The following is a 25,992-nucleotide window of genomic DNA, read 5'->3' on the forward strand; positions in this document are numbered from 1 at the left end:
CTTTTTAGTATTATTATACAACGCGCTCACCGCTGCCGCTGCCAGCATTATTTCATGTGTATCGCTTTTCGTGTGTGTGCGCGTGTAATAATACTTAATACTAATAATAATACTACTAATAATAGTACTCTATTCGTGCAATGAATGAATGAATGAATGAGAATATCGAATCTCTCGCGCGGCTCTTTTTCTGTCGTTGCTTTTTGGTCGTTATTTCTTCGCGAAGAAGCAAATTTGGCTTCTTTTCACCCATTTTGCACATTTGCATGGACTTTTTATTATTCGAAGAAAAAGTCTCTCGAACGATTTTTAAGTTTCACCAATTGTTGCAAAAAAGTAAAAGTTCGTTAGAAAAAAAAAATCACACATCGAATGCGATGAGAGAGTAAATGTCGCAGGAGCAACAACAGGAGCAGCAACAGGAGGAGGAAGAAGAGGAGGACGACTTTGAGGACGAGAGAGTGCTCTTGGTTGATTTTCGAGAGGAAGAGGAAGAGGAGAAGAGCGATAAAAGAAGAATGGATGAAGTGGTCGTTTTTGGGAAGAGCTCTTCTTCTTCTTCTTCTTCTTCTTGTAACGATGATGATGATGATGATGATGATGATGATGATGATGATGATAACATCAAAACGCACCGTTGGCGAGGCAAGTCTCCTTTGCGCGATAAATCCTCCCTGAAACATTTCATGGAGATTTTATTGCGCTGGATAAAAGAAGAAGGAGAAGTTGAGCGTCGTAAACAAACTAAAAAAATTGTACTTTTGGCGGGAGGTGATGGATGTTCTGGAGTCAAACTCTTGCGAGTGTTTCAACTGTGTTTAAGTTTACTGCGACGACGACGACGTCGAAAACAACATCTTCAAAAAACGACGACGACGATAGCGATGATTATCGAACACGAGAAGTTAGTTCCGGTGATGAAAACGAACGGAAACAGACAGGACTGGTTGAGAGTGAGGAATACTCATAGCGGCGACGGTTTTGACGCGTTTGAGTGGGGATGCGGTATCGCAAGCGAGAAAGTAGGATGGCGAGCAGAGGTGAAACGGTTGGCGAAAACGTTCGCGGAAAACAGTGGGATGACGTTTCAAGAAGATGAAACCGCGATGACGATGGTATCTTCTTCGTCGTCTCACTTTTTTCGAGCGGCAGACGACGAGGAAGACGAGGAGGAGGAGGACACTCGAGATTACTTTCCATCCGTGCACTTACGAGTCAGAGAGCAGCTCTTGGAAGTTTCGAACGATATCTCGAACCTATTTCGCGATAACCGAGAGAAGTATAGAAGCGACGACGATGGTAGTAATTCTTTCGTCGTTGTCAAATCGACGAGAGAACGCTACGATGATTTCAAAAGATGGCATTACGTGACTTCTCTTCCAACTCTTCACGGCGTGTATTTAGAAGTCGTCGGTAAAGCAGACGACGACAAGGATGACGACGAAAGAAATCTGATTGGATACGCGAGCTTTCACACGGAGCAAGCGCCGCCGCAGTTTGAAAACGTCGTCGATAATCTGAACGCCTCAAAAGTGCAACGATTTTGCGTCGTGAATCGGTTAGTTGTGAACCCAAAGTTCCGCGGGAAAGGCGTCAAAGAACTCTTGTTGAGAGCCGGGTGCGATTTGTACCACGCAAAAGGTATCCCGTGTCGAATAACTACATCGGCGTATACTGCAAAAGTGAGTTTGGACGCGTGCAAACTGCTCGCGTTCGAAAGGTTTAAATCGAGAAAAGATACCGGGAAAGAGCGATCGAGCGGCAAACGCAAAATTGTAGTGAACGTTCCAACATCCACTCAAAAATGCAAAGAAGCAGACGATGACAACGACGAGAAGAAGGAGAGGGAAGTCAAGAGAGACGTTCTGAGAACGTTAAACGCACTCACGCCGGACTCGTGCGCAAAGCTAACGCCAAAGCTTCGAGAAACCTTCGACGCGCTTTCTGAAAACGACCTAACGTACGTCTCTGGGTATGTAATATCTTTAGCGAGACTCGCGCCTCAGCTTCGGAAGCTTTTGGCGGATGCTGTTTTAGGCACTCGACTTGAAAATCTCGTTCGCAAAGACGCGCAAAAAGAAATCGAAAAACTTTCCACCTCTTCTTCTTTTCATCTCAGCGAAGAAGAAGTCTCGGCGCGAGTGCGATTTTTGAACGCGTTCGTGAGCGAAATGAATTCCGAGAAGAATGCTGCTCGCTATTTGGGCGCCAAAGATTCTGCTTTAGCTATGACCAGGCAAGACGTGTTTACCGCGGCGAAAAGAGACATGAGCGCTTTACGCATTGTCGAGGAAGATTCGAATATATTCGCAGAGGTAAAACGAGGTCAACGCTCGGGATGGAGTTACATCTATATCGGCAATCCCGTCACGCGAAGAATTGACGGGAAAAACTTTACATTCGACGGCGAAACGAATAGATTTATTTCTAGTAGTAATATGTTAGAATGCAACTAAAACTTAGCATGCGCGCACTCTGGCATCTCACCGCGCTAAACCTGCTTCTAGATCAAACAGCATAATTGCTCCGCTTTCCACGTTTGCGATTTTTATCTTGACATTCTTCGAGCGTTTCCACAAGAGTTCCGCTTCTTCGCCATGCGGCGGTCTCTCGGAACATACCGCGATTCGAAAGTCCGGTTCGCCCGGGCCTGATTTCTTGAAATTTCCATTCGGTCGCCACACGTCAAAGGTTGGCCATTTACCCCCACCTTCGCGCATTTTCATCAATTCTTGCTTTTCTTTCTCGCGTCGAAGCTTTTCTTTCTCCTTTTCTCGCTTTCTTCTTTCCTCTAGCTTGACCTTTTGCGTTTGAGCGTACGAAGCGTGGATTTCCGGACCTAACCACGGGTGGTGTTTTGAACCGGACCAATGAAACCACGGGCGAGTGCCCGGATGATGAACAATCTCTACCGCTTCGTCGTCGTCTATTTCTACTTTTTCTTCCATCGCTGCGTCTGCGTCTCTTTCCTTGCTCTCAGCGATTACGGTATGATTGTCGAGTTCCATTTTACCGTCGTCGTCGTCGTCGTCGTCGTCGTTGTTGTTGTTGTTGTTGTTGTTGTCAACCCCTTTAAACACCCACTCCCCTTCCCCAGCCATTATCCGATGAACGTACGTCTCATTTTCTCTCTTCTTCCTCGCGTTCGCTTTTACTCGCTCAGGCACAACCCACGGCGCCCCGAATCTTCTCGCCACGTACCCAATCCTACACAACTGCGCGTACGTCACGTACGTCTCCATCGACACCCCGCACTCCTCCAACATCTCGTGTATGCTTTTCACCGACGCCGGTTCTAAACCTTTACCTCGAGCTTGCCAAAACAAACACACCCGTTCCGTTTCCACTAAGAACGCGACTTCCTCGGGGAACAAATACACCGCCCCTCCACCGTTATCTGCGGACGATGCAATCGTCGTCGTCGTCACCGTCGCCGCATTCGCCCCCGTCTCTTTTGTCGCCCCGTTCGCCGCCGCCGCGGAATACCCAAACTTGGACAAAGACTTCCCTTTCTGTTTCACCACTTTCGCCAGTTTCAACTTCTCGTCCCATATTGCTACCGCGATGTTATTCGTCGACGCTTTCCGTTCTCTCGACCACGCGGAGACGAGCAGATCGAACTGTTCCTTGGACTGTTCGGTCGTTTTCACTCTCAGCTCTTCTCTCGTGGGTAACTTCGCGTCTGGTTTCTCGCGTTCGAGAAGTTCGGAATATTTCGTCGCTTTGGCGCCGCCTCTTTTGAATAAATGCGAAGAGGAGGACGACGCGGTATTCGTGGTAGTAGTCGTCGTGAAGTCGATGGTATCGAACCTTCTTTTCTTTTCAGCAGTCGTCGCACTCGCATTCGGAATAAAAGCATCGTCGCTCGTCATCTCTCTCTCTCTCTCTGCGACTACAAAATGTAGTTGTTAACGACCCCGGCAAAAGGGCTCCCTCTCTCCTCTCTCTCTCTTTACGCGTCTTTAATAACAGAACAACAACAAAAATAAAAACAACAGTCTCATTCCAACGCTATTGAAGCGCGTTTGTTTTTAGACATAATAATAATAAGAGAGAGAGAGAGAGATTTAATAACGCTTTTTGTGCAGTCTTTGACTTTTCCCCGGAAACCGTCAGATAAAAGTTGTGGAAAAAGAAGCAGAGATGTCTTCTTCTTCGTCCGAACGTGGTGGTGTCCATCACGTTCGGACGCGCTCGTCGGATTCGTCCACGCCATCGCCGACGTCGTCATCTAAAAATAGCACCATTTTCAGTCATAGTAATAATAGTAAAGAACAACAACAACAACAACAACAACAAAACAACGGGGAGACCATTCTCATCATCAACAAAGCCGGAACGAATACGAATTCGAGAGGCCAGATGCGAAAGTCCGCGTCCATGCTCCAGTTCAGCGAACACGCGATCAACCAAGTGCAAGGGTTGAGCAAAAGAGGGCTGGAGTTACCGGTCACGCCGAGGTTACAGAGGAGACGATACAGGTACGTTTACGACTTGATGGTATTCTTTTTATTCTCGCGTGGAAAAAGATATCCGTTTGTGGATATAATGGAAGGATTATGAACGCGCTTTACTAACTCTTCTCTCTGCTCTCTTTCAATCACGCGACGCACAAAACACACGTTAGGGGGATATTCTGCATGAGTTTCATCCTCAGCGTGCTCTTTTATCTCTACTTATCCGCGATCGTTGCCGCACACAATAAGCACAGGAAAGTCCTTCCTTACATTGGGAGCGAGACGAAGCATATTTACAAGGAAGGCGAGGGGTTCTTTTCGCGCGTGATGTTTGGGAAGAAAAAAAGGCGAGGGACGAATGGTGGTGGCAATGGGAGTGGTGGTGATGGTGATGGGATCGATCGCGTTTCGTCGTCGTCTTCTCATCCTCACCACGCTCGTCATCACGACGAGCACGATCGAGAGGATATGGAGTTGGAGTTAGAGAACGAGGATTCAAACGTAGCGAGGATGTTTTATCATCATTAGTTTATATAGAGCGAGAACGTAATAATAATAATAATAATGAAATAATAATGCGAACTTTACTTTGTGGTAGTGTATGCTCTCTTGCGTAGTGTGTGTGTGTGTGTGTGTGTGTGTGTGTTCATTACATTGTCTGTTAGATTTGTGTTTTTCTTCTCTTTCTTTCTCGTGTATGTATATACGCGTTCAACGCGCGCTTCTCTCGTTCGTCGATGCGCGTTCTCTCTCACGCGGCGAAATCGGAGTCGGTGCTGTACGCGTCGGACTCGTCGTCTTCGCAAAAATAGTTGTCTTCGTCGACGTTTACTACGTTGATTGATGGTGGTGGCGGTGCAGAAACAACGTGAGGTGGTACGACTGCTAATAACTCGTTCGTTATTGGATCAAACTTTAATGAAGGAGGGTTTGCGTAGTAGTCGTAGTACGAGGAAGAGGAATAGTGCTGTTGTTGTTCGTTTTCTTGCCGCACTCGATGCTGGCGGTTCTCTTGGTGATAGGAACGCCGTTCCGGGGAGGAGGAAGTGGACATGCGTCTCGATTGCGAAGAAGTTGTAGACGTGCACTGTTGATGTTGATGTTGTTGTTGTTGTTGTTGTTGTTGTTGTTGTTGTTGTTGTTGTTGTTGCGAAGAAGAAGAAAACGTGCAAGTGCGCTTCACTTCTTTCGCTTTCGTTTTTACGCGAAACGTCGTTTTCGTCATTACGCTCGCGTATTCGCGGATGGAGACGTGAATTTCCTTCATATATGGCATCGCGTCGTCGTCGGTGGACGAAAATCCAACTCCTCCAGATTTTTTCGATTGTAAGTACAAGGTGCCTTCGACGATATCAGCCACGAGCGCGACGCACCTGGCCACATCTGTTAACGAAGTGCTCTCGATCAACAAAACGCGTTCGGCCATGTTCGTCGCCGCCTTGAATACGCGCTCGTCCTTATTCAAAAAAACGTCCCCTACATCCACAACCTGGCTCGCCATATTCAAAGAGCAACCGGTCATGTGTCGTAAGAACTCGATGTGTGCGCCTTGTTTCCCGATAATTAAAGCCACTTTGGCGTCTGGGATTCGCACTGTCGCCGTCGAGAGCGTTCCGAAGAACCTCGACGCGTCTCGTTCGTACGGGGGCGGTGTTTTTCGATGCTTTGTCGTCATCGCCGTCGTCGTCGTCGCGTGATGGTGGTTAAACGAGCATTCCTCTACCTCGCCGTTGTCGTCGTTCTCTCCGTCTTCCGTGGATATAATATCTTCTTCTCCGCTCGAATATACATCTTCGACCTCGTTCTCTTCTCCCGTTTTCCTCGTCCACCCTAAAAACGCTTTCTCGAGCGGGCGCAGCAGCTTTTCACCATCTCCGGCTCTCGAAACGGATACCGATCGTCGTCCGTACGTCTCTTTCCTTCCATCTTTTTCGGTCGTCGTCTTCTCGTCGATAATGTTCCCATCTGAGATGCTTTCGATGATTTTCGCCGCTTCTTTGCACATTTGCGCCGTGCCGGTTAAGACGACTTTTACTCTTTCCTCTTTTCCTTCTCCTTCTCCTTTTCCTTCTTCTTCTTCTTCTTCTTCTCGCAAGATAGAGACGCTCGCTCCGGTTCTTCGCTCGATGTCAAATATCGTTCTCCCGCGAAGACCGACGACGACGCCTACCTTCGACCGGTGGACGAGCGTGTGCACGCACACGATCGCTTCTTCAACATAACTACCGTGTTGTTGTTCTTTCGGAGGCGTCGAAAACTCTTCGTCGTCTTCGTAAAAAACCTCGTCCTCGTTCTTCGTCCTCGTAAAACTCGTCTTCTTCTCCTCCTCCTCGTAAAACTCCTCGTAACTTTTGTTCTTGGCCACCATGAGAAGAAGACGATACTGATTTAAATCACTTTAAAGTTGTTCTCAACGTTTTTGAGCAGCGCGGTTGGGGTTCGTCCTCGGGTGTCGTCGTCGTCGTTAAACGCGCGAAGAAGGTAAAGAAGAAGAAGAAAATACGCGAAGTGTTTTTGAGGAAAAATTCAAAAAAAACGAGGGAATGAAAACTTTTTTTCCGAAGAGCAAACACCTAATAATAATAAATGTGTTGTAGTACGAAAACAGTTAAAGACAACTTACGTGAGACAATTTGAACTACGTATATATATATATGCATATACATATACACACACCTACACACGCAATACTACTACTTTTAAAAAAAGTACCGCCGAGTGGTCTTCGAATCGTCTGCAAAAGCGTACGCGCTGGCAATCATTTCATCCGCCAACTCTTGGAAATCAAACGCCGGGGTTACGCGAGCGTTCTCTCGGTCGCCGCCCCATTTGATAGCGTAACCGATGCCGACGTTTTGGGCGCCGAAGATGTCGTTGACGTCGGAATCGCCGACGTGTACGACGCTTTTGAAGTCATTTTTGTCGGTGATATCGATGGCGGCTAAGGAGCGTTTGAACGCGTTCGGGTGAGGTTTCTCGAAACCGCCGACGGCGGAGCAGTAGACCGCGTCGACTTCGTCGATGATGTTTAATTTTTCTAAGATGTTCGGTAAGCGGTCGTCCCAGTTGCTGGTGACGACGACTTTGATGCCTCGCGAGCGCAAGCGACGGAAGGCATCGATGGCACCTGGGGCGACGGCCCAATTTTCGGGTTGTTCGTAAAATTTCATGAGCGCGTCGAGACACTCGTTGCCTCGTTTTAAAGAGTCTTCGTTAGACGCGTCGACGTTTAGTGCGGCAAAGACGCATTTTTTCCAAAACGATTCGCGTCCGTCGCCGACGTACCGCAATTCGTTTTCGCTCAGAGGCGTGGAAAAGACGCTTTTAAACGCTTTCTTGGCAGATTCGGGCGTGACGTCGGAAAAGCCGTACGTTTTGGCGTGATCGGCGTAGACGTCGTGGACCGCTCTGGCCGGCGTGACGAGAACACCACCGGCATCCACTGATAAGGCTTTAAACGCGACATTCTTTCTGTACGCTTCTTTTAAAATCGGTTGTTTAATCGACGAACACTCCACGTCGTAAGGGTACAAACTTTCCAACTTTTCGATTTCTTTCTGGATGATCGAGTGCGTGAGCTCCAAGTGTAAATCGATATCGATCGACGCCGCCATGCCGCAGACGTTCGGGACGCCCGGCATGTCGCAATCGTAATTATATCGTCGACCAACGGTATCGGTGACTGCACCGCCGACGGATCTTAACAGCGCCTCTCCGGCGCACGTGTCCCATTTTTTACTCGCTTTCCGTAACAGCATCGCCGAGTGCGCTCTGCCTTCCAGCAAACACAAATAGTGGTACCCAGTCGCGGAAACTAAGACGGCGACTTCCGATTTTGTTTGTTCCATGACCGGTGCTTGGCGCTCGTCGCGTATGTTTCTGTTCAAGCAAACAACGTGCGGCCCTGTTGGAGGCATTACGAGTTTTTTTTGCGTCTCGTCCACTCGAAGACCTTTACACCCGGCGCCGGGGCCGCCCCAGACGACTCTGCCCAAATTTTCTAAATGTTTCGAATCGTTAACGTTCGCGTTCCAACCAAAAAACGGTTGCCCGATAATCCCAGCTACTGGGACACCATCTACGGCGACACCAAGTAAGACCGTCACTGCCGGTCTTTCCCCGTTCGCGTATTCGTTCGTTCCGTCTAAAGGATCTACGTACACGTTCACTCTGGAAATGTCAATCTCCCCGGACGCAATCGCCGGCGGCCATTTCGCCTCCAAAACTTCTTTTAAGATATCTTTATCTACGTAATGGTTCCCTTCTTCTTTCCTCATCATCTCCTCTTCCTCATCGAACGAGGCAAAACACGTCGAGTCGTCGCACTCCGCCTCGCCTTCTAACGCGTTTTCGTACGATTCCTCGCCGACGACGCGCAACCTCCCGCCCGCGAACGTCGTAATTCGTCTCAACGCCATAATCTCCACCTGTCTGTCCGCTTCCGTTTGCGCGTCCATGATGTACTTTTTATCCAACGTTTCGCTCCCGCCTTTGTCTTTAACCGCCAAATCGCCTCTCGATGTCACCTCTCGAATGATATCGCACCCGTCCTCAGCGACGTCCACTAACAAGGCGACAAACGTCGGGAGGTGGATTTTCCTCGCATCTGACGATGGTTGAATGTTCACTCTGTTGTTATTGTTAGTATTATTATTACGAACAACATCAGCGGTCGTCGCAGCTGACGACGACGCACTCCCGCGCACTCCTCCTCGCGCACTCCCGCGTCGTCGTTGTCCTCCTCCTCCTCGTTGAAATGGAAGATTAGTCCTCCCCTTTAAGAGCGATGTGCATTTTCCACTCGTTCTCGTCGTTGTTTTCGAAGAAGACTTGCGAAGGAACAAACAGGCGCGAGTGGTGCTCATCAAAGCTGCCGCGCGCGTCGTCGTCGTTGTCGTCATTGGAAAAGAAAATCCGCCGTAAAAAGCGGTTGTTAATAAGTGATGAGTAAATGAAGAGATTTGGATAAAGTACAGACAGTTATGAGATGCAATAACATGCAAAAAATATCAACAGTGTGTGTCTTTTAATTACAAACTCTCGTACAACTCCGCGTAGACGTTACCGCTCGCTTCCCACCCGTAATCGACTCTGGCGACGCGTTCTTGCAACTCGTGAAACTTCTTTCGGTCTTGGAACGTTTTGTTGGCTCTTTGAATGCACTCGTCTAAGGATTGGTCGTCGGCGCCGTAAAAGACAAAGCCGTTGCCGTTTTCTTGGTCGGCGTCGCAATCGATGACGGTATCGGCGAGTCCGCCGGTAGAACGGACGATGGGTAAGGCGCCGTAGCGCATGGCGATCATTTGCGTCAAACCGCACGGTTCGAACATTGAAGGGACCAAGACAAAGTCCGCGGCGGCGTACATTAATCGAGAGAGCGCGTCGGAGTAGGTAATCATCAATCGGACGTTGGACGAGTTCGTTTGGGAAAACTCTTCGTTGGCCATTCGCTTGAAACCACCATCGCTGTGGCCGCTGCCGAGTAACACGAACTGATTCCCGTTATTTTCGGATTGCGTGACCGCGCGTTCGATCAAGTGAATGCCTTTTTGAGGAACTAACCTCGAGATGCACACGATCAACGGTTTTGTTTCGTCCGCGTCCAATCCCAAGCCGATTTGTAAGTATTTTTTGCACAGCTTTTTGTTTTCGGTCATTTTATTCCCTGGGGCGAAATTGGCCGGCAACGTCGCGTCTAACGCCGGATTCCACAAATCGTAATCGATGCCGTTCAAAATGCCGGAGAACTTTTCTTGGTTCGCTTTTAGAATTTTGGACATGAAGCCGCCGTTCCCGTCCAAAGTTTCTTTCGCGTACGTCGGCGAAACGGTCGTGACTTTGTTCGAGTACACGACGCCACCTTTCATTAAACACATTCTTTCCGGATTGTGTCCGATAGTTCGTTCATCCAACGCTTTCTCGATAACGTTAAACTTTTCTCCATTCACGCCAGTCGCGAAAAACTCCTCCTCTCGGCACTCTCCGGTGTTGTCCAAATTGTGAATAGTCATGACAATTTTCGCTTTGTTCAAACTCGTCTTCCCGTGGTACTCTTCCCAATACAACATTGGCACCGCGCACGTTTGCCACTCGTGGACGTGAATCACGTCCGGGTCTCTTCCAGATTTATCCAAAAATTCTAAACTCGCTCGGGAGAAATATAAATACGCTTCGAGCTCATTATAACTCCCGCCGTAAATCGCCCCGCCTTTGAAAATGTTCGAATTCGTCTCCTCGTGCGGTTTCAATAAAATCACGTCGCACCCGCCGATATTTCCCGAATACGCGGACGTTTTCATCATCGACACGACATTTTCTCCGTCCCATTTCGTCCCTTTGGGTACGTCAAAATCCATCACGTGTTTTAAATCGAAAATCTCGTTCGCGTCGAGCGATTGATAAAACGGCAAGATGATGACCACGTCGTGGCCTTGCATTTTCATCGCGCGACCTAACCCTTGCGTCACGTCGCCTAATCCACCAACTTTTGCCAGCGGTGCTAACTCTGCCGTAACGTGCGCAATTTTTTTCGGTCTGTTTGTTTCCTCCGTCGCCGTTTTTCCTTCAAAGAGTTCGTCCGGGTCGTTCTTCGGTCTCGTTTCCCAGAACGGTTTCTTGTCTTCCTCGCCTACGGGACATCCTTCCGCGGTAATCGGTAACGGCCATTCGATTTCAGATTCACTCTTAGGATCGGTTCGAAGCGCGCCGACGGCGGCTTTTTTCGTTGTTTTTATTGTTGTCGTCGTCGTCGTCGTCGACTTCGAAGAAGAAGAAGACAAAGAAGAAGAAGGCAAAGAAACATCCTCCAACTGCATCTGCAACATCTTCAACTTTGCGTTTTCAGCTTTTAACTTTTCAATTTCTTCCAATAATTCATCTCTCGTCGCCGTCGCGCCGTTACTGTTGTTCTTGTCGTCGTCGTCGTTACTGCTACCACTACTACTACTCCTCGCCGCCGCCGCTACTCGAACGCAGCCGAACCTGCTTCTCTCGTTCCTCCTCTCATCTCTCGCACTTATCTTTTTCATCATCATCATCATCACCACCGTTCGATGATGATTTTCTCCAAGAAGAAGAGCGCGACGACAGAGAGTTTTGCGACGCGCGCGAGGAACTTTGTTTCCAACAAAAAAGTTGCGACTATTATTACCGCTCGTTATCCTCGTCGTCGTCGTCATCTTCCGGTAAATGTAATAATGTGTATATAAATACAAACTTTAGTAGAGTTTATTTGTGCCGTTATTTTGTGACACAGAAGTAGTACTCGCTTCTTGCCACAAAAACGCGTGAATTGAAAAAAAGATCTCTTTTTGTTAAAAAACTTGTGTCTCAGAACGCTCCTCGCTTAAAAGACAGGACGGACCTTTTTTTCACACAGATTGACGTGATTTTCGACACTCCAGTCTTTTCAAAACCCGATAAGCCGTCACGTGCTCGTGTTCGGATGGTAGACAACGTCATTATTTGAAAGAAGATTTTGGGTTAAAGAGTTAATTGAATGGACACAGAGTTCGGGTTTCCGCCGCCTCCCTTTAAGAACCCAACTCCAAATGTCTCAATTATACACCATACATGACCATGGTTTCTAAACAACGAGGAAGGAAAAAGAGCAGAAAACGAAAGAAAAAAAAGATTTCTCTCGCGTTTTCTTCAGAAAACAAAAAAGGAAAAGAGAGAGAGAGATGAGGAGGAGGCGCGAGACGCTTCGTCTTCTTCTTCGGCGGGAGGGCTCTTCTTTACTGAAAACGACGAGAAGCACGAGTTCCAGGATTTTGAGCGGCAGGTGTTGCAGTTTCTGCCGCGTTCGAGCTTCTGGGTGGTCGTCCGAACAAGTGCAACGAAAACGAGATTCTGTGAGCGAATGTCTTCGGGAAACAACACTCGAGACAACATCGCATCGTCGTCGAAATTTCAATCATCATCGCGCGAGGACGACCGCCGATGGTGATGAGAGTATAAAACGAGGTATTCGTGGTGGTGGGCCAGTCGTTGAAGATTTTATGAAGAGAAATGCGACGAGTAGGGGATTCCAAACCTCCACTCGCGCGATGCAATCTTCTTCATCAGACCCGTACGAAATATTAAACGTCCCGAGAGGCACGACAGACGAGGAAGTTTTGAAGAAAGCGTATCGCGTGCAAGCGTTGAAATGGCATCCAGATCGAAATCCGGAGAAAAGAGTGGAAGCAGAGGCGAGATTTAAGAAAGTGAGCGAAGCGTACGAGACGTTGAAGGATCCGATGAAACGACAAAGTTACGAGTACGGATCGGCGTCGAGCGCGAGCGCGAGCGGGAGGTACCGACAGGCGCAACGACAACAGCAACAACAATATCAACAGAAACAATATAATCAGCAGCAGCAACAGTACACGTACAGAAGAAGCGATGATTTTACGCGAGAAGATGCGGATAGAATTTTTAGGGACGTGTTTGGGACCACGGGTGAGGCTTTCGTGAGGGAATTTGAACGCCAAATGCGAATGAGAGGGTCTATGGGATCCACGGGCGGCATGAACGGCGGCGGGTACGCGCCGTATGGAAATTTCCGGAGAGGTGGGCGACCCGCCGGCGCGCCTCCCGGCTTCGACGGCATAGACATAGAAGAGTTAGCGAGAGCCGTTTTCGGAGGGATGCAAGCGATGACGAGAGGTGCGGCAGCGTTTGGCGCGAGTTACAGCGAAGAAAGATTCCAAGATCAAAACGGAAACGTCGTTTCTCGAGTCACGTCAACGGATATGCGAACCGGGAAGCGAGAGATTGTGGAGCGAGTCATCAGCGGACCAAACGCGGGGAGAGTGGTCAGAAGATCATCTTCTGCGGGTGGTGGTAATACTACTCAACAGCAATACAGTGGCGGGAGCGAAGAACAATCGTACGACTACGGCGGACAGAATCAACACAACAATCCGCTCGCCTTGAGTCCGCTCGCGGCGCTCGCCACCGTCGCCGCGACGTGGATGCGCTCCGCCGGCGTTCGAATGATTGTCGGTGTCGCGTTCCGAGTGTTAGAAAACGTCGCCAGGTTTGTCATTCGGAGAATGCTCGGGGGTAGGTAGGTAGAGATAGAGATGATATACTTCATTAGACTTTTAGATGAGAGATGCGCGTAGTATCGAAGACAAGTACGAATGACACGAGCTTGTATTTTCATCGATGCATTCCACACAAATGTACGCGCAGACGACGAAAACTCTGCTCTCTCGCGCGCGACAAAAACAAGTTTGCGAAAAACAGTCGTCGTTTTTGTTTTCATCCTCGTCCTCTTTTTGCAGGAGATCCAAAAGTCATCGTCGTAAGAAACCATCATCATCGATTGGAAACATCGCTGCCGCCGCCCTCAACTCAAACACCACCACCATGAAAAGTCGTCGTCAAACAATCATCAGAGACATCGTCCTGGTCGGCGGCGGACACTCGCACGTCTTCGTTCTGAAAAATTTCACCATGCACCCAGAACCTGGCGTGAGAATCACGCTCGTCGCGAAAGACGTGATGACGCCGTACAGCGGTATGCTTCCCGGAAATGTCTCCGGGAAGTACACGTACGAGGAGTGTCACGTGGACTTGGGGAAGTTATGCCGCGAAGGCGGACATCGATTGATACACGACGAGTGCGTCGGGATCGACGACAAAAGTAAGAGAGTTTTGTTAAAGAATCAACCGAGCGTGAAGTACGACGTGTGCAGCTTGGATGTTGGGATTACGCCGGGGATGTTGCCGGGAGCGGCGTCGTCCTCGAATTCGCCGTCGGAAGCCTCGGCGAAGAGTGAGAGCGCGAAAGAAGAGGCGCTTCTCGTCACGCCGGTGAAACCAATCGGGACGTTTGCGACGAGGTTTGAGACCGTTCTGAGACACTTCAAAGAATTGTGCGATGAGAAGAGGAAAGAAGATGAACGGTTTCGAGTGGTGGTCGTCGGCGGCGGCGCCGGAGGCGTGGAACTCGCTTTGGCCATGGAGCGAAGGTTCGCCAGCGAAGTTGGCCTGACGTCGTCATCCTCTTCCTCCTCCGACGCTGCGTTGCCGTATCAGTTCGCGCTCGTGACGAGGGGTGAAGTCCTCAAAGGACACGGAAAATCTGCGCGGGAGAAAATATTAGCGGCTTTGAAAGCGAGAAACTTTGAAGTGTACGAGAACGACGGCGTCGAAGAAGTGGCGGAGTCGAGTTTGTCTTTAGAGTCTGGGAAGAAACTCGGTTTTAACGAGTGCGTGTGGTGCACGGATGCGAAAGCGCAGAAATGGCTGCGTACGAATACAAACTTAGAGTTGAATGAAAAAGGGTTCGTAAACATTAAAGCGACTTTAGAATCGACGAACATTCCAGACGTCTTTGCGGTTGGCGACGTGTGTAACAACGTCGAACATCCGAGACCAAAAGCGGGCGTGTACGCCGTCAGACAAGGTCCGCCTTTAGCAGAGAACTTACGAAGACGGTGCGTTGGAGAAAACGTCGTCCCGTTCACGCCGCAAAAGACGTGCCTAGCGCTCATTAGCACTGGCGACGGTCACGCCATCGCGTCGTACGGATCTCGATCTTGGGGCGCGCACGATACCGCCGTCGGCGAAAGATTGTGGCGGTGGAAAGATAAAATCGATAAAAAGTGGATGAAAATGTACGAACCGAATTTAGAGATGCTGGAAAAAATGGAACGCGAAGAGCAGGAGAACGCGCTAAATGCTAAAGCGAACAAAGTTGCCGCGTTTGCCGGACAAGAGGCGCTAGATGCGATTAAAGCGACGCCGATGCGATGCGGCGGATGCGGCGCGAAAGTCGGCTCCACGATATTATCGCGAGTTATGAAACGATTAGAACCGATTCCAACGCATCCGAACGTTTTGCTCGGCGCAGGTGACGACGCGTCTATCGTTGAAACCTCTCCTGGTAAAGTTTCTGTCCAAACGGTTGATTTTTTTCGAAGTTTCATCGACGATCCGTACGTGTTTGGCCAAATCGCCGCCGTCCACGCGCTCGGCGACGTGTGGGCGATGAACGCAGACCCCGTGAGTGCGCTAGCGACTGTCGTCGTCCCGTTTGGCATCGAATCGGAAGTTGAAGAAACGTTGTTTCAACTCATGTCTGGCGCGTGCGACGCGTTGCGCGACGCCGGGTGTGCCCTTGGCGGCGGCCATTCTGGCGAAGGCGCGGAACTCTCGCTCGGTTTCTCCGTCACCGGCGAAGTCGAAAAAGATTTGATTTTGAGGAAAACGAGCGTCGAATCCGGTCAAGTTCTCGTTTTAACCAAACCAATCGGTACCGGCGCTTTGTTCGCAGCCGACATGCGGTCCCGAGCGAAAGCCTCGGACGTCCAAAAAGCTTTAGAAAGCATGCGACAACCGAGCAAACGCGCGGCGGAAATTCTCTTCCTCCACGGCGCCACCGCGTGCACGGACGTCACTGGCTTTGGTATTTTAGGCCATCTTCACGAAATGATCAAAGACAGCGCCACTTCAGGTGCCACTATTGATTTAAGTTCACTCCCTTTACTCGACGGCGCCGTCGAGTGCGTACAAAACGGCATCACCAGTAGCCTCCAAAAGTCCAACGCGCGGTTAAACCGAGCGATAGCGAACATCGACGACGTGAAAAATTTCTCCGCCTATCCACTCTTATTCGATCCACAAACCGCCGGCGGTATGCTCGCGACGATTCCAGCGAACGAAGCGACTGAGTGCATTCAAAAACTTCGCGAAAACGGATACGCCTCTTCCTCCGCGATTGGTAAAATAGTCCAATGCGACTTATCCACCGGCGTCGGCCTCGGTCGCGTGTTTGTCGAAAACGCAGAGGAAGGGATCTCATTTGACGGATTTTAGTAGTAAAAAGAATGAGCAGAGAATGTAGTCACGACATGGTATACTTATACGAGTAAAATCATCTCGATTATTCTCTTCTTCGTCATCAAACATCTCATCTTCATCTCATCTCGTTGTTCGCATTCGAAAAGTAGTTTTATTACTGCAGTTGATGCTGAAATTCTCTTTTTCTCATTAAATGCTTCGCCCAAAAATTTGGCGCCAAAATTTGAAAAAAAACTTGCTCCTTTCTGAAAAATATCTCTCTCCATTAGTATTGATATTGATTACACTTATTGTTTAGTTTCTTTCTCTTTAATACCATGACGACGACGACTTTTGCGCTTCCGCAACAAACCACCGCGACGACGACGAGGACGACGAAAAGTTCCTTCGTCTCCTCTTCTTCCTCTTCTTCGTTCTCGAAAAAGAAAGCTTCTTCTCTGAGCTTTGCGAGACGAAGGAATAAAATCTCCTCCAAACAACGCGGGGCCGAAATCCTTCCCGCCTCCTTGTTGGGAGATCGCGAGGACAAGAGTTTATGGGACGAACTGTTAGAGGCGGAAGACATCTCTTCCGATGATGGTGGTGGTGAGTACCAATCTGATGCTTCTGCAAAAGTGATGACGACGACGACGACGAGAACCGACGACGATAAAAACGACGTATCGTCGGAACAGCCTCTGTGGGAGATGTTAGCCGACGAGGAGGAGGAAGAAGAGGAGAACAGAAGCGCTTTGAAAAAAAAAGCAAACAACAACTTTAAGGCGAAGAAAAAATTATCATCATCATCATCGGCAAAGACGACGACGAAAGCGCTGCGCGCGAAATCGTCGTCGTCGTCCTCCTCCTCCTCCTCCTCCTCGCAAAAGAAGAGAGAGGACGACACAGACATCTCCGCGGAAGACGCGGCGGCGGAACTCTTTCGCGATACCACGAGAGACGCGTTGAGAATATCGAAATCTGATTTTACCGTATCCTCAATCATCGATAAAATCAACCGAGGGAAGGTTGATTTGAGACCGAGTTATCAGAGAGAGTACGTGTGGACGGTTCGGACGGCGTCGAAGTTAATCGAGAGTTTATTGTTGAACATTCCAGTGCCGACGATGTTTTTCCACGAGGTGAAATCGGGAAAGTTGGAAGTCGTGGACGGGAAGCAGCGCTTGACGTCGATATGGTCGTTCGTGCAGAACGAGTTTCCGGGCGGGCAAGCGTTTAAGTTGAGTGGGTTGGAGGTTTATCACGAGTTGAACGGGAAGACGTTCGACGAGTTGAACGAGACGTTCCAGGAGATTATTTTGGATTACCCGTTGAACGTGCACACGATTTCCAAGACGTCGCAACCGGATTTTGTGTTTGAGGTTTTTGAGAGGTTGAACATGGGTGCGACGCAGTTGAACGAACAAGAGTTGAGGAATTGCATCTATCAAGGCGCGTATACGGATTTGTTGGAGGAGTTGACCTTGAACGAAAGCTTCTTGTTTGCGAATCGATCGAAAATGCCACATTTGAGAATGCGCGACCGAGAGTTGATTTTGCGATTTTTCACCATGCAACGCACGACTCCGAGCGGGTTTTATTTGCCAGCCAAGTCCTGGTTGAACGAAGAAATGCGAGAAAACAAAGATTTGTTGCCAAAAGAAGCGACCGAGATGACTGAACTTTTCGAAAAGACGTTGAAATTATCCGTCGACATCTTTGGTGACTGCGCGTTTCGACCGGCCAAGTACCCGGAGGCAAGCAAGAAAGGCCAAAAAGTCACCGCGGAAGACGTGAGCGGCATATTCGTTCGCGAATACTTCGAATCCGGAGAAATTTCTGTCGCTTTGTGGGACACCATCACGAGTTCGTTCGCTAAAATGGTCCGAGATGAAAACGAAACCAAATTAGCCTTGGAGATCAAGGATGAAATCGTCGCCGCGTGGATCAACCTGGCGACGAGCGATAAGTTCAGACGGAACATGGTAAGCCAACCGAAAGCGGTTTTAGCTAGAGACGAAATGTTTAGAGATATGCTGTTGAGTTTAGGTTTGTTATCTCCGAACGACGAGGACGAGAACGACGGGGAGGAGGAAAGCGAAGGGAGCACTAAAGGACCGAGATAATAATAGACATCGTAGTAGTGAACGGAAAAGAAGTGTAAAAATACTAATAAATCTTTTTGTGTGAATCTTCCTCTTATCTGTGACGCGCTTGTTCACACTCACAGAATCATCATAACACACAAATAATGAACGCAAAGAAGAAACATCGACGATCGACACCGTAATAATAATGAGTGGCAATGGATACTTTCAACCGTGGTACACCGTCTTCATCGTCTCCATCTCTTTCGTGTGTTTGGTGAAAGACTACGTGCAATCTGATTTACTGTTTTGTGCCGCCCTCGCACTTTTAATAACCGGGAAAGTAATCACGGTGGAAGAAGGCATACAAGGATTTGCCAACGAAGGATTACTCACCGTGGCGGCTTTGTTCGTGGTCGCGCAGGGCATATCCAGCACGGGCGGTTTAGATTGGTACATGGGCCGCTTTTTAGGCAAGCCAAAGACGATTGCGTCGGCGCAGATTCGGTTGATGATTCCAATCGCCATTATATCGGCGTTTTTGAACAACACGCCGGTGGTGGCAGTCATGATTCCTATCGTCCAGCGGTGGGCGGAGAATAATGGGATATCGAAGAAACAAGTTTTAATACCTCTGTCATTTTCTTCTATATTAGGCGGGACGTGCACGTTGATCGGGACGTCGACAAACTTGGTCGTCGCCGGGATGTTGGAGACGTGGGCGAAAGAGAATAAAGACAAAGTAGGCGCTGAGAAGGTGGATATTGGCCTCTTTGATTTAGGAAAGTATGGCGTACCGGTAGCATTTAGCGGAATAGTGTATGTGCTTATATTTTCTCGATATTTGTTGCCGGGTGGGAATCTGCAAAGAGGAAGACGAACCGGATCGTCTTCGCAAGCAAACAGAGCTGAGAGAGACAACGATAACGAGGACGTTATCGTTGGCGCAAAGGTGACGCCATGGTCGGACGCGGTGGGGAGAACTATCGAAGCGAGTGGAATGAGAGGTTTGCCAGGTTTATACCTCGTTTCGGTGAGACGAAGTGGAAGTTTGATTCGAGCGGTTGGGCCCGAATTCATCATTAATCAAGGCGACATTTTATACTTTACTGGATTGATTGAATCTCTCGGGAGCATATGTAGCGACCACGGCTTGACTGCGATGACGCACGAAGACGACGACCACGACGATTCATCGCCATCGGAAGTTTTGACTGCTGACGAAAATGTGGTGTCCATATCGAAGACTGCTTCCTCGGAAGCGATGAGAGAAATTCTCGATTTACAGGCATTGGCGCGGTCCCAAGCTATTGACGGGAGAGACAAAGCCGCGCATCTATACAGAGATGGTCGCGATACGTCCGATACCATAGGAGGCGCTGAAGCTTCCGTTTCAGCTGCGGAGATGAACGTAGCACTTGGCCCAGCTTTAGTTTCCGTGGAGAAAGACCCGGACGCATCCGAAGACGATCACACGCGAATGGTACTTGGAATCAGCGCAGCCGATAGACCTGGTTTATTACACGACATCTCCAAGAGTCTCAATCGTCTCAAAGTGCAATGTTTACACAGCGAAGCAAGCGCGGTTGGGGGACGCTCTGTCTCTATATGGAGAATAGTAGCGCTGGATCCTGATACGAAGAGAGAAGAGATTCGAGCTGTGGTGCAAGCGATGCTGGCGCCCACTGGCGCCCAAGCGCAAAAGGAACGAGGCCAAATGGTTATGAGATGCAAGGTGAAAAATGGATCGACGTTGGTGGATAAGTTTGTAAAAGACGTCGACTTTCGCGCGACATACGGTGGTGCCATCGTTGCTGTTCAAAGGAACGGACGCGCAACGAGTGGAAAGTTACGAGACGTTCGATTAGAAGCAAACGACGGTTTAGTCGTGCAGGTCAGACCAGATTCGCCTTTGGTGACGTTGCAACAAATAGCCAGGAACGCAGCTTTGAAGGCAAAGCAAGAAGGAGGGCGAGGAAGCGGCTCAAATAGTCGAAGAAGTAGCCACGATAACTTACTCAACTCTTCGGGACGAAACCGGAGCTCGAACGACTTACCGACGACAACGACGGCGGTTTTAGATGTCGAACGCGGAAATGAGGAAAACGAGGACGCCGAATACAACGAAGCGTTGAGGAACGAACTCACCGCGGTTGCCAACATGGAGATGAACGTCGAGGATTTAATCGGCTTAGATAGATGTAAAGTTGATTTTGATATTCCCTGGGAAGATGTCGCGCAGTTGGGCGAGGACGCCAAAGAGTTTTTGATCGGCGTACAAATTGAAGACACAGCGAGGCAATTCATTGGAAAGAGCGCGATTGAAGCCGGATTGAGAACATTGCCGAAACTTTTCCTCGTCTCTATCGAGCGCGGCGTGTACGATGCTAGCAATGTGTTACAAGAAGAGTTAACCATCGATGTTACGGAGCAATTACAGCCCGGTGACATCCTTTGGTACGCGGGATCGGCGGTTGCAGTTTCTTCCCTTCGAAAAATCCCAGGCTTGACGACGCTCGGCTCTGACCAAGCATCCAAACTATCGTCTTCAAATCAGGACCGAAGACTTGTTCAAGCCGTCGTCGCTAAAAACGGGCCTTTAGTTGGGAAAAGTATCAGAGATATGAAGTTTCGTACGCGTTACAACGCAGTTGTTTTAGCAGTTCATCGTGAAGGCCAAAGAGTCCATGCCAAAATGGGTGAGGTTGTGTTGCACGCTGGAGATGTGTTACTATTAGACGCAGGCCCAGATTTAGTTCGAGAAGGATTTGCTTTGGTTTCCATCTTAGAGGATTCAGCACCTCCGCGGCTCTCCCTGTTAGTACCGGCCATAACCTGCGCAGTGGCGATGATTGCTTTATATACATTTGGCGTGATGAGTTTACTAGTCGCCGCAATTTTCGCTTCTGGTGTCATGATTGCCTCGGGCGCGCTGTCTCAACAAGAAGCGCGAGATGCCATCAAATGGGACGTCATTATCACCATCGCCGCCGCGTTTGGTTTATCTAAAGCGCTGCAAAATTCCGGCGTGGCAAGTTTTATGGCCGAACAGCTCGTGAAGTTGGGAACGGCGACAAATACTGGAGAGATTGGCTTATTCGTTGGCGTCTACCTGGCGACGTTTTTGATATCCAACGTCGTCACGAATAACGCCGCCGCGGCTTTAATGTTTCCCATTGCCGCCGAAGCAGCTGCAGAAGCCAACATATCGTTACTCAAAATGTCCTACCTTCTCATGCTCGGCGCCTCGGCGTCGTTCATGTCGCCGTTTGGGTACCAGACGAACTTGATGGTCTACGGCCCTGGAGGATACGTGTTTAAAGATTTCTTAAATTTTGGTTTCCCGATGCAACTCGTGCAGTTAGTCGTGTCTGTTGCCGCAATCGCCGCGGATGATTTATGGTGGCTTTTATGGATTGTCTTAGGTGGAATCTTGTTCGTCGTTTCGTTGGCGAAAGTTTACGGCATATCAAACGGGATGAAGATATGGAAGAAAAACAATTAAGAAGAAGAAGAAGAAAAGGTATTTACTAGCAGTAGTAGTGAGTAGTAGTATATTAGGTAGTATAATGTACAAATCTAGAAAGTAAGCTCCGCAGAAAACAGCATCATATTCATCGCATATTCATCACATATTCATCATGCCTTTCTCTCTCTTTCCTTTTTTTTTATTGTTACATGCGTTAATTACACACGCAAGAAGAGATAGTTTTGTATCTCATCTCATGCTGCTCCACGCCACGGACGCGTTCACTCTCCGCCGCTCGATATCCGAAGATTCCACTCCTTCTCCGCGAACGCTGCTGCTCGGTCCATCGTTTTGGTGGTGGTGGCGTCGTAAAACCGTCGCCTCCTCGGCTTTTTCTTCTCCCGCACTATTTCGTTCCTCCTTCCCTCCTTTGTGCTGACTGGACGATAAAACGTGACTGGACACCCATCTCGAGGTGGGCACGAGCGCGCTCTCTCCACTCTTCATGGTTTGGATAAACCCGTACGCAAACCCGCCAAAAATGGACACTTTGGCCAAGTTTTGCGTGTTTCGCAAAATCGCGTTGGAAATGTTCGTTATTATCATTCTTCTTCTCCTTTTAGTGGTATAACAAATGTACAGTCACTTCTGTAAAAGCGTGCTGTGAGGGCACGGTCCGTAAATTCTTTCGATTCCGAAAAGTGCGCTAAACGCGCGCGCTAAAGAAGCAAAGTTTGTATCGAGTATGAGTAATACACCAAAGAAAAACAAAGACAGAAAGTATTCTTCCGTCCTTTTCGAGCGAGAAATGCGCGTATTTCTCTTCGCGCAAGTGTTGTATGAAAAGCGTTTAAGCGCGTTTCTGTGTGTGTGTGTGTTCGGAATTTACAGTTGAGTTTTTGCGATATTTTTCTTTTGCGCTTAGGGGGGGGTTTAAGGTTTGAGAAAAAAATCGCGGTTTTTCTCTCGAGAAAAAAAGCCCGCCAACTTCTCCTCCAAAGTTGAACCACCACTCCTCCGCGTGGCGCTTGGAAATAGAGAGAGCATTACTCCTACTACTGTCGAGCGCAAGGCGCGTGTTAGTATTAAACGGATAATATACAACGCGCACGAGGAGGCTAGGCGAAAACTTTTATTATTATAAAAACGTGTGGTGGCATCCAGTGAGTGAGAGAAGACGAAGAAGAGAGACGACGGCTGTTTGAAATCTAGAGCAAAAAAAAAAGATGTCCGTGACGATGACGACGAGGATGGACAAAGAGAGCAGAAAGAGAACCACGAGCGGGACGACGACGACGACGGTTTCGTCCGCCGCCAGTCTTTTGAAAGGTACGCGTCTCTTTTTCTTCTCTGTAACTCTTCTGAGTTTGAGCGCAGTCGTAGTACTAAATCTCGCTGATTTTAAAAACTTCGACACATTTGACTTTTCCCCACCGCTGACTTTTCTCTCTTATTATTAAAACAGAAACGGATGTCGAAATGATGCTTCAAACGCCGTTGCGCCCGAACTCAAAGTTAAAGATGGAAGAATATTTCTTACACTGGGTCCACGAGGCGAACAATCGGATCGCGGTACGACGCTTTTTCTCTCTTTGCCGAGTCGCTTTTAAAAATCATCGGATCGAGACGACTCTTCTCGTTTTCTTCGCCTGATATTTTTCAAAAACGCTCTCAATATTTCAACAACGTCTCACATTTCTTCTCTTCTTCTTCTCTGTTTTTTTCTGTGATGCAGATATCGAACGCGTTTCTTCGCGAGGAAGAAGAAGCGGCGAATGCGACGTCGTCGTCGTCGTCGATTCCGTTTGGTTCGCCGGTTCGAAACAAAAACAATACCAACCTCGCGCCGCCAAAGTCGCCGACGAGGAGTAGTTTTTATACCAAGTCGAGCGTTACGGCAGCGTCGCCGCCAAAGTCGCCGATTAAATCGCCCGGGTCGATGTTGTCGCCGACGAGAGAGAGTAAAAAGAAGCAGTTGAAGTTTGGTGAGGGTTTATCGACGTCGTCGTTTTCTTCGCGCGACGAGGAGAAGAGGAACGACTCGGAGCTGCCGATTCTTGATATCCCGGAGAGCGACGATAGCGAAGATTTTAGCGTGAGAACAATCACGAGTTCCGTGCAACAGTTAGCTTTGGAGGCAGAGAAGGAGAACGTAGTGGAGAAGCAACAGCAACATCAAAAGTCCTCACCGTTGATTTTGGAGAATAAGACGCCGTTTGCAAAACAGCAACAAGGTTTGAGTCCAAGCCGAGGTGGACAAAGAAACGGCGCGTTGAGTTCTCATTCGTCTGCATCCTCGTCGTCATTATCGTCCGCGATTTCGCCTTCGCCGAACTATTTGATTCCTCAGTTCTTCTTCCCGAACAAGAAGTGGATTCCAGAGATCAAATCGGCAAAGATTATGGAAAAATTTACGCAAAAGTTCAACGACGTCTTGCATAACGAAACGCCGGGCGTTTTGAGCAAAGAAGCGTTTTCGAGTTTGGTGAGAGAATTCATCGGCATTCCGAGTTATTTTGGCCCGTTGATTATGAAACGCGCGACGGATATGTGCAGTAGTAAAGTAGAGGATGGTCCGACATCGTCGGTATCGTCTACAAAATCAGCGAATACGACGGAAATGAAGGATTTTGAAGATGACTTTGGAGAAGAGGATTCGGAAGACGTGACTCAAATCAAAAGAGATGACTTCTTGCGCTTTTGGAAGAAAACATTGTCGAGATATAACGACGAGACGGAAATGATTTACAACATCTTGAAAGATCCGAAGCAAAAAGGCGATTTCGTCTCGCAAAACGATTTCAGATCAGTTATTCGAGCGTTGCTCGATACTCATCCGGGATTAGAGTTTTTGAAGCACACGGCGGAGTTTCAAGATCGATATTTAGAAACCGTCATATATAGAATCTTTTACACGGTAAATAAAGATTGGAACGGTCGAATGACGTTGAGAGAGTTGAAGAAATCCGATTTGATCAGCGCGTTTAAACAGTGCGAAGTCGAAGAGGATATCAACAAAGTCTTGAGATTTTTCAGCTACGAGCACTTTTACGTGATTTATTGCAAATTCTGGGAGCTCGATACCGACCACGATTTCTTAATCGACCGAGACGATTTGTTGCGATACGGGAACCACGCTTTGACGTATAAAATCGTCGATCGCGTTTTATCGGAAAGCGTGAAGCCATTCACTTCCGGCGTTCCTGGTAAAATGGGATACGAAGATTTCGTTTGGTTCGTCCTATCCGAAGAGTACAAATCTCAAGACTTGTCCATTAAATATTGGTTCAAGTGCGTGGACATCGATAACGACGGGTTCTTATCTAGCGGTGATTTAGCGTATTTTTACGAGGAGCAATTGCAACGAATGGAGTGCTTGGCTCAAGAACCAGTGTTCTTCGAGGATATCGTGTGCCAATTGACGGATATGATAAAACCAAAGATTGAAGGTTTCATCACTTTAGAGGACATGGTGCGCTCGTTGCCCATGAGTGGGAACACGTTCAACGTCTTGTTCAATCTGAACAAATTCATCTTATTCGAAACCCGAGATCCGTTTACTATTCGTCAAGAGCGAGAAGAGAAACACTTAACCGAGTGGGATCGATTTGCACGAGTGGAATACATGCGTTTATCTCAAGAAGACGACGAAATAATGTCCGAAGCCGACGACGTGGAGAACTTGTCCTCGTTCGCGGTGAGCATGAACGAGGACGAGGACGAGGATACTAATAATAATAGCAGTAACAACAGTAGTGATAGTAGTAGGAGTAGTAGGAGTAGTGGTGGTGGAAAAACGAACACTTCATCTGCCTGGGACGACGACGACGATGATGATGATGATGAAGAGTATTAGTTTTCCGTCAAACACGAAGAGAGAGTTTGTATTTTTTTAGTACTCGTTAGAAATTGTTGTAATAAGAGAGACTTGGCACAAGACCATCCATCTCTCTTCGCCTTTCTCTGCTCCCCGTTCGAGATTACGAGATGAGATTTTTTCCAACACTCTTGCGTTATCGCCAGAAAATTTCCAAAGAGACGCTTTTTATTATAAAGACACACTCGACGACACACGCAACCTTCACGGGTTCTATTTTCACATCTACACACACACACACCATGCACGCTGCTACCGCACGCGCGCGCGCCCCGGTTGTTGGGTTATGCGCGAGGTACGTTTTCGTTTAAGCGCTTCGAAAAATTTCGT

The 25,992-nt window shown here is 48.4% G+C and overlaps 12 protein-coding genes across 12 annotated transcripts; 7 read left to right on the forward strand and 5 right to left on the reverse strand.

Annotated features, from left to right (window-relative positions):
• Window positions 1–389: 389 nt before the first annotated feature.
• Bathy09g01620 (predicted protein) lies at window positions 390–2,431 on the forward strand (the record flags this gene model as incomplete). Its single annotated transcript, XM_007510835.1, has 2 exons — window positions 390–2,366; window positions 2,420–2,431. The coding sequence occupies 2 exons, from the start codon at window positions 390–392 to the stop codon at window positions 2,429–2,431; spliced, it is 1,989 nt and encodes a 662-aa protein (XP_007510897.1).
• Window positions 2,432–2,483: 52 nt separating this feature from the next.
• On the reverse strand, window positions 2,484–3,872 carry Bathy09g01630 (predicted protein; the record flags this gene model as incomplete). Its single annotated transcript, XM_007511154.1, has 1 exon — window positions 2,484–3,872. One exon carries the CDS (start codon window positions 3,870–3,872, stop codon window positions 2,484–2,486), a length of 1,389 nt encoding a protein of 462 aa, XP_007511216.1.
• Window positions 3,873–4,143: 271 nt separating this feature from the next.
• On the forward strand, window positions 4,144–4,563 carry Bathy09g01640 (unknown protein; the record flags this gene model as incomplete). Its single annotated transcript, XM_007511208.1, has 1 exon — window positions 4,144–4,563. The coding sequence occupies one exon, from the start codon at window positions 4,144–4,146 to the stop codon at window positions 4,561–4,563; it is 420 nt and encodes a 139-aa protein (XP_007511270.1).
• Window positions 4,564–5,208: 645 nt separating this feature from the next.
• Bathy09g01650 (unknown protein) lies at window positions 5,209–6,825 on the reverse strand (the record flags this gene model as incomplete). Its single annotated transcript, XM_007510888.1, has 1 exon — window positions 5,209–6,825. The coding sequence occupies one exon, from the start codon at window positions 6,823–6,825 to the stop codon at window positions 5,209–5,211; it is 1,617 nt and encodes a 538-aa protein (XP_007510950.1).
• Window positions 6,826–7,156: 331 nt separating this feature from the next.
• Bathy09g01660 (predicted protein) lies at window positions 7,157–9,358 on the reverse strand (the record flags this gene model as incomplete). The annotated part of the gene is made up of 1 exon (XM_007510904.1): window positions 7,157–9,358. One exon carries the CDS (start codon window positions 9,356–9,358, stop codon window positions 7,157–7,159), a length of 2,202 nt encoding a protein of 733 aa, XP_007510966.1.
• Window positions 9,359–9,487: 129 nt separating this feature from the next.
• Bathy09g01670 (glycogen synthase) lies at window positions 9,488–11,635 on the reverse strand (the record flags this gene model as incomplete). The annotated part of the gene is made up of 1 exon (XM_007511021.1): window positions 9,488–11,635. The coding sequence occupies one exon, from the start codon at window positions 11,633–11,635 to the stop codon at window positions 9,488–9,490; it is 2,148 nt and encodes a 715-aa protein (XP_007511083.1).
• A 504-nt stretch (window positions 11,636–12,139) lies between these two features.
• Bathy09g01680 (predicted protein) lies at window positions 12,140–13,513 on the forward strand (the record flags this gene model as incomplete). The annotated part of the gene is made up of 1 exon (XM_007510821.1): window positions 12,140–13,513. The coding sequence occupies one exon, from the start codon at window positions 12,140–12,142 to the stop codon at window positions 13,511–13,513; it is 1,374 nt and encodes a 457-aa protein (XP_007510883.1).
• A 97-nt stretch (window positions 13,514–13,610) lies between these two features.
• Bathy09g01690 (selenide, water dikinase) lies at window positions 13,611–16,268 on the forward strand (the record flags this gene model as incomplete). The annotated part of the gene is made up of 1 exon (XM_007510928.1): window positions 13,611–16,268. The coding sequence occupies one exon, from the start codon at window positions 13,611–13,613 to the stop codon at window positions 16,266–16,268; it is 2,658 nt and encodes an 885-aa protein (XP_007510990.1).
• Window positions 16,269–16,570: 302 nt separating this feature from the next.
• Window positions 16,571–18,355, forward strand: Bathy09g01700 (conserved hypothetical protein; the record flags this gene model as incomplete). The annotated part of the gene is made up of 1 exon (XM_007510901.1): window positions 16,571–18,355. The coding sequence occupies one exon, from the start codon at window positions 16,571–16,573 to the stop codon at window positions 18,353–18,355; it is 1,785 nt and encodes a 594-aa protein (XP_007510963.1).
• A 169-nt stretch (window positions 18,356–18,524) lies between these two features.
• Bathy09g01710 (divalent Anion:Na+ symporter family) lies at window positions 18,525–21,821 on the forward strand (the record flags this gene model as incomplete). The annotated part of the gene is made up of 1 exon (XM_007511251.1): window positions 18,525–21,821. The coding sequence occupies one exon, from the start codon at window positions 18,525–18,527 to the stop codon at window positions 21,819–21,821; it is 3,297 nt and encodes a 1,098-aa protein (XP_007511313.1).
• Window positions 21,822–22,034: 213 nt separating this feature from the next.
• Bathy09g01720 (unknown protein) lies at window positions 22,035–22,391 on the reverse strand (the record flags this gene model as incomplete). Its single annotated transcript, XM_007510976.1, has 1 exon — window positions 22,035–22,391. The coding sequence occupies one exon, from the start codon at window positions 22,389–22,391 to the stop codon at window positions 22,035–22,037; it is 357 nt and encodes a 118-aa protein (XP_007511038.1).
• Window positions 22,392–23,514: 1,123 nt separating this feature from the next.
• Window positions 23,515–25,641, forward strand: Bathy09g01730 (predicted protein; the record flags this gene model as incomplete). The annotated part of the gene is made up of 1 exon (XM_007511001.1): window positions 23,515–25,641. The coding sequence occupies one exon, from the start codon at window positions 23,515–23,517 to the stop codon at window positions 25,639–25,641; it is 2,127 nt and encodes a 708-aa protein (XP_007511063.1).
• Between the last annotated feature and the right edge of the window lie 351 nt (window positions 25,642–25,992).

The sequence above is a fragment of the Bathycoccus prasinos genome (assembly GCF_002220235.1).
Source record: "Bathycoccus prasinos genomic : Chromosome_9".
Lineage (NCBI taxonomy): Eukaryota > Viridiplantae > Chlorophyta > Mamiellophyceae > Mamiellales > Bathycoccaceae > Bathycoccus > Bathycoccus prasinos.